Consider the following 6,000-nt stretch of genomic DNA (forward strand, 5'->3'; position numbering starts at 1 on the left):
ATGTCAGCTGCAATTAGCCAGGGAGCTCCACGCAACAAATACTTTCCTATAAATGCTCCCTGTCACACTCAGCAGGTCTCATTCTATGTTGTTCTGTCTACTTCTGCATTACATGCATAGCCTGGGCTGGAGTCTAAGCCGTCTTGACCCTCTGCCTTCCAAACCCACGTGCTGTTCGAGGGGGGGGGGGGGGGGGGGCGGGTGGTGTAGCTGTGTTTTAACATGTTTATAATCCCTGATGCTGAATCCTCTGTCAGTACTTGCAGGCTGAGTACAGTCACTTGTTGCTGGAAATATGGAATGACTCTTACCCCCTTGCCCACGACTTTTTTTGTAGTGGCTGGGGAGATGGTGCTCACTTCACACCTGACAGCTGGGGGCAGCATTTCCCCTCAGCACAGTGAGTTCCACGGTCATTTTCCTCAGATGCTGATACCAACTGATAAGGCGCCGCTTCTGCTGAAATAGGTTGGGACTGGTGTAGCTGTGAGCTGCCTGCCGTGTTGGCCCTGCCCTGCTGCTCTCTGCCTTGTAGTGATTGTACTGGAGGACCCGTGAACTGAGCTTTTTTGCAGCAAATGCTCTCAGTACCCCATTTCTGCCACTACTGCCTGCTGGCAGGTGTGACAAGAAGCTTCTTTGGCACCATTCCCACCCCCCACTCCTCTTCTTTATCTTGGAACAGACTTCTCGCCCTTTTTCTGGCAGCATAGCTGGGAACCTGCTTCAGGCTGTGCTCACTACAACAGGATTAGCCTCTTGTTAAAGCCATCTCCTTTTGATCTCGCCCGGTCGGAGTGAATCTGTCCTGACTCTCTGGCTTAGCAGGGGCATGATGAAGTGTTTGCAAGAGGATTCTCCCCCCATGTTGTGGGATTTTCCCCAACACTTGCTCTGTTGGACACTTTACTGCTGCTAATCTCTACATTCAGGACTCGTGCCGTCGCAGAGCCAAGGCAGCTTTCTGAGGACTAGTGCTTTCAGGGGCATCGGATCTGTTTGATTGAGCAATTCCAGAGGACTTTTCTTGCTGTCGCTTTGACTGTTCATCTAGGATGCAAGAGGAAAGGCCCCCCCTCTCAGTCAGGGAGCTGAAAGAACAGGGATGTGTTGCACATCATCTTGAGAACTGGGCACTCTACAAATTAGAAAGGAAGTTGAATTTGACTGCAGAGAGTGTAATGAACCCTTCTTCCTTGGACTTAGTTTTCTTGATACTTCTTTTTCTTTTCTTTTCTTTTTGCTGACAGTTGCCTGAGAAATTTACTCCTCCAGCCCCCATCACGGCTCCAGTAATGAGCCTGCCCGCTGAGCCCCAAGGGATCCATCCTCAGCTGTCCAGGTTGCAAGAGTCTGGCCAGTCACCCCCTGGAGCACCAAAGGAAGGCAGCGTGCAGGTACCCATGGAAAGTGGGGTGTTCCCCAGCCACCAAGTCCCTGTCAAGTAGAAAAGCAACTCAGCTTTTGAGATTCTTATTAGTTGGCAGCTGCAGGGCTTGTGTTGCTCCCTAGCCCTTATAAGACATCCCTGCCTGAGTGTTAGAGGAATTGCCAGGGTGGAAATGACACCTGGGCACAGCTGGGAGCGAGGGAGGGAGGCCAGGCAGGCTGTCAGCCTGTTTTTGGAGTTGAGAATCCGCAGAGGCCTGAAGCTATACCACAGTCTGAAGATGATAATCTAACTCTGTGCTTCCAGGTATTCTCTGGATTTGCAAAGGGGTAAAATGCTTTCTGTTCATAGTGCAGGAGGGGTATCTACCTGCTCCAGCCTTTCATGCTCCTGTTTCATTCAGCTGCTTCTCTCTCTTCTCAGTATCACCAGCTACCCGTGGAGAGGGTTGAGAGGAAAGAGGTGCCCCCTGAGCACCAGGCTCTGAAGGCCACATTTGAAGGGTTGGTGCGACGCTGCTCTGCCGTTGCCACTGATCCAGTAAGTCCTCCCTTCTCTGATCTTTGGCTTCTTTGCTCTCATAGATGTTTGACTGGTGCTTCCTTCTTTTGGCTGGGAAAAGAGAGGAAGAGTCTTGTCCCTATAATCAAGTTAATATCTCTCTGCCTCCTTCCTTTAGGCCATAAGCTTGTTCATCTCTTGGGAGCTGAGATGCATTCTCTAGCATTTATCTGCTGCTTCTTGTTGCTTTTCTGGAGCGATGGTTCTGTCCTGGCTCTTTTCTCTGAGGAAAGTAGAAGCAATGACCCAACTAATTCAACTTCATTTTTCACCAGCTTGATCTGTAGGTAGTTCCTACAGAGCTAGTATTACCAGCTATCCTCAGAACTTGGGGGGAAGAGCTGAGCTATCCTGGCTAGAAAGAAGGCCAGACAATCTTTGTGTCCAAGTCACTGTAATTTCTCCACGCTGGTTCCTGGAAGGCTGTTTGTATACATGTCACGTTGCACGAATGTATCAGGCCAGACTGTCTGGAAGCAGAAAAGCAGTGCTTGCAGCATTGTGTGAAGTTGCGAAGTCTTCCCAGAGCTTGGGGGCACGATGAAGCTTTTTGGAATACCTCTGCTTACTGGGTGTTGGGATGAACACTGAGCCCAAACTGCTGTCCCAGAGTCAGACAATTTGTGTGTGGCAGCAGCTTCGGCATGTTGGCTGTGTGCTTTCTGAGAGTGCAGTGTAGCAATTGCTGCGAGAATGACCTAAAGGTTACCTCTTTGGACAGAGAAAGGATTGTTGGGTTGGGCTTAAGCACTCAGCTTAACGTGGAGTTTGAATAGCTGGGTTGGTACAGCAAAGCAGTGCATCTGAGCTCCTAAGGCTGCCACGTGTGTCTCAGTGTTTCCCAGAGCGAGGCATTCCTGTCCATGGTATGATTTACCTGTGAGTGGGTTACCTAAGGTAGCGTTAATGGAGTCAGCCCCACCAGAGCTTCAGTACTTGGGCCCTTGGTGCTTACCTAGAGTGGGAAGGATATTTCCTCTTTTCTTCAAGGAGACCAGGAGGAAGTTGTTGCTTAGGGCAGTCAGGGTGAGGCTGCCTTCAACTAGTGGGTGTTTGTCAAGCTTTGGAAGTAGTCACTCTGTCCTGTGGTCTGCAAGCACTGGCAGAAGGGAGGAACGCCTAGGCTGGGAGATGGGAAGAGGGGCAAATCCAGCTTCCTGTGTTGGGGAGAGAATGCCTGCATGTATTTGTGCACGGTGAGGGCATGGCTGGCTCGTCTCACAGTCCCTGGTTGGCAGGGGCTGAGATGCAGCTGAATTGTAAGGTGCTGTGGGAAGAACAGAGGTGGGGACGGACTGAGCAAGAACAGCTTAGTTCTGGGAGAGGTGGCTTTGAAGCTCTGGCAGAGCTAGCAATACCTGTTTCACTTCAGAAAACCCGAAGGAAGCTGGAGGATGCATTGCAGCGTCTGGAGTGCCTGTATGAGAAGCTCCGTGAGCAGGCGGTAAGTAGATGCCACCATTCCCTGTGGTCCAGCCGGGTTCCTGATCCCATCTTTGCACTGGGTTGTGGGCCTTGGTGTCCATCCCAGTGTTACCAGCGCATATCCTCTTGAGAAAGCTAGGGGAGTGCCAAAACCTGATAACGCATCTTGAATCCAAGCCTTATCTCTTCTTCCTTACACTTGGCACAGACATAGTGTAAGGAGAAGCTAGGGAGGTATTTGCAGGGTGCTTTTACCTGCAGGAGGTATACTGACATATAGACCGGTTCCAGATGGGAAGGGGCAACTGGGGGTAGTGAAGTGTGAACCTGGTGTAGCCTCTGGGTTAGAAAACTCTGAAGCTGCTGATTCCAGTTGCTGGAGGGATAGCTTTCAAAGGAAGAATCCTTTTAACATACATGCTTTCTCTGTGTCCATATTAGGCCTGAACAGAGACAGGAATCTGTGCTAGATGGACCTATGGCATCAAACACATCAGATATTCAAGTAGTGCTGAAATGTTGTTACTTAGGACTTGCATTCACTGTAACCCAGCCTGGGTATTAAATTAACATTTGTTGTAGGCTGGGAAACCAAAGGAAGAGTCAAGCTATCCTTCCTGCCAGGGCTTGACTGTGTAGGTGCTGTTTGGTGAGGATGAGGTAGAGAATGGGAGGGAAGGGAGTGGAGGAAAGGAGGGGGGCCTGTGTTACAGTGCTGAGCATGCTGACTCATTTCTGCTCCCTCCCCACAGCTCTCTCCAGCCATCCTCATGGGTCTCCATGAAATTGCCCGCTGCGTTGAGGCTAGAAACTACCAACAGGGTCTCCTGGTTCACACCCAAGTGGTGAGCAGCAGCAGTTTCAGTGAGGTGTCTGGTTTCATGCCCATCCTGAAAGTCCTCATGACCATTGCTGGCAAGCTAAATGTGTGAAGTGTGGAGTAGCTGGAACAGGGCGCACTGAGAGCTGGTGGACTCCCTCAGCTGTTGATGTGCTGCAGGTTGTGGACTCTCCCTCTGACTGGAGAAATAAGTCTGTGCCAGTGCCTGGGACCGTGCTGGGCCAGTGTGCCTGGCCCCATCCGCTCCTCGGACAGCCCACTGGTGCCCAGGACTCCTGGAGACTGTTCTTTCTCTCTCTCCTTTCTTACTAGTCTGAGGCTGCTTCCCAGCCCAAGGGATCTCAATTTCAGGCTATCCAGGTTGCACAGAGATCCTGCCTCTTCCCTATATCCCTGGCACAAAGGGGAAACTCCTTCCCTCCCAGGCTGACATTGCTTTTTCTAGGAGACAAGCAGGGCTGGCACCTGCAGTGCCCTCAGACAGAAGGGCCTCGGGCTCTATTCCCTGCTGCAGTGTAAACTGTCTGAGTGACGGCAGGGAGCCAAGCTGGGGTGTCCCTGCTCTGCTGGGCTGCAGTGAAGATCTCTCTTCTTGTTCCTCCTTTCTCTTCATTCTCATCTTTAACTCACCCTCTCACCCACCTGCACTCATATCCTGCTACAACTAGGGCTAACTACCAGCCTGCTCTGGGCTAGTTTTGGTTTTCTCTCTTTCTTCACCCAGCCCTCTCTTCATAGTCAAGTCTCCTGTTTACCCTCTGTCCCGTCGTATCTTTTCCCTCATAAGCTGCAGGCTTCAGCCCTTTATGTTTCAGGCCCAGGGCTGATTCCCCCTTCCAGCTCCTGGGACTCTCCCTTTCAGGAGTGCTAGCGGGTTGGGTTGCTCAGTGTGCTCCTCCTCAAAGCCAGTTGCATCCTGGTTTTGGGCTAACTTTTAGCCCAAAGTTGCCCTCTCTGGCTCCTGGCCTTTTTCACTTCCTTTTTGTTAGCACAGTTGGGTTTTTACCCACTGGTGTTATCTAAAGGCTTCCTACATCGGGCTTTCCAGACTATCTAGGGGCTTCAAGAGCAGCAGGGATTGTTCAGGTCTCATAAAGAATCCCCTCTGGCTGCTCTGACCAGCCCAGACTTGAGCAGGGGGAGACAGCTCATTGTTCCAAGTGTAGTGCATTCATTCTGCCTGCAGTAATAATACATGCCAAGGTGGTTCTGAAAGGCCCCTTGGCACTACGGTGGTAGAGATACGCTGCAGGAGGTGATGCTTTTAGGTCTCGAGGATATGGCTGTGTGGAGGCTTTTCATCACTGGCATTTCCTCTGGGGTAAAATAGACAAATGAAGTATATCTGTCCTGGGAAAGAATTCTGGAAGGGCAGGTGGGATTTTGGGGCGTATCTCTGTGTGTGTGTCTTCCCTTCTCTTCCACCCTCCTTGCCTTCCTGTCTTTCACCCTTTTTCATGCTAACCTGGCAACGTAATCGTTTGGCCCTAGCGGGGAGCAAGGCTTCTTCCCAACATTTGGCTGCAGCCAGCCCCTGCTGCCTCTGCTTGCTGCTTGACTGATGATGCCATTGTGGGCCTGTGGTTCAGCGACTCACACGAGTCAGCCTGCTCTACCATGAAACTTAGGAGGGAGGAGAATCAGCGAAGGAAGGGAGTGGACATGTCTCATTCTGTCCTTTCCAGGTCAAAGTGCCTCCTTGTTGCTGCTGTGTTGTTTCTATTGCTGTGGTTTGATGCACTGAGAGATCACAGAACCGTGAAATAAAAGCTGTGGTTTGTGA

General features: G+C 51.0%; 1 protein-coding gene across 10 annotated transcripts in view; it reads left to right on the plus strand.

The window, feature by feature from the left end:
• The window catches only part of SEC31B (SEC31 homolog B, COPII coat complex component), a 38,311-nt gene extending 32,311 nt beyond the window's left edge, over positions 1 to 6,000 (plus strand). For 7 of the 10 annotated variants that reach the window (XM_055720041.1, XM_055720044.1, XM_055720045.1 and 4 more), the window contains 4 exons: positions 1,251 to 1,397; positions 1,814 to 1,930; positions 3,324 to 3,395; positions 4,129 to 6,000. In XM_055720041.1, the coding sequence (XP_055576016.1) occupies positions 1,251 to 1,397; positions 1,814 to 1,930; positions 3,324 to 3,395; positions 4,129 to 4,308 (516 nt within the window). In that variant the 3' untranslated portion in view covers positions 4,309 to 6,000. The remainder of the gene's footprint in view (positions 1 to 1,250; positions 1,398 to 1,813; positions 1,931 to 3,323; positions 3,396 to 4,128) is intronic. The other 3 variants (XM_055720047.1, XM_055720048.1, XM_055720049.1) reach the window with 1 other exon arrangement.

Source organism: Falco cherrug, chromosome 9 (genome assembly GCF_023634085.1).
Source record: "Falco cherrug isolate bFalChe1 chromosome 9, bFalChe1.pri, whole genome shotgun sequence".
NCBI classification, from domain to species: domain Eukaryota; kingdom Metazoa; phylum Chordata; class Aves; order Falconiformes; family Falconidae; genus Falco; species Falco cherrug.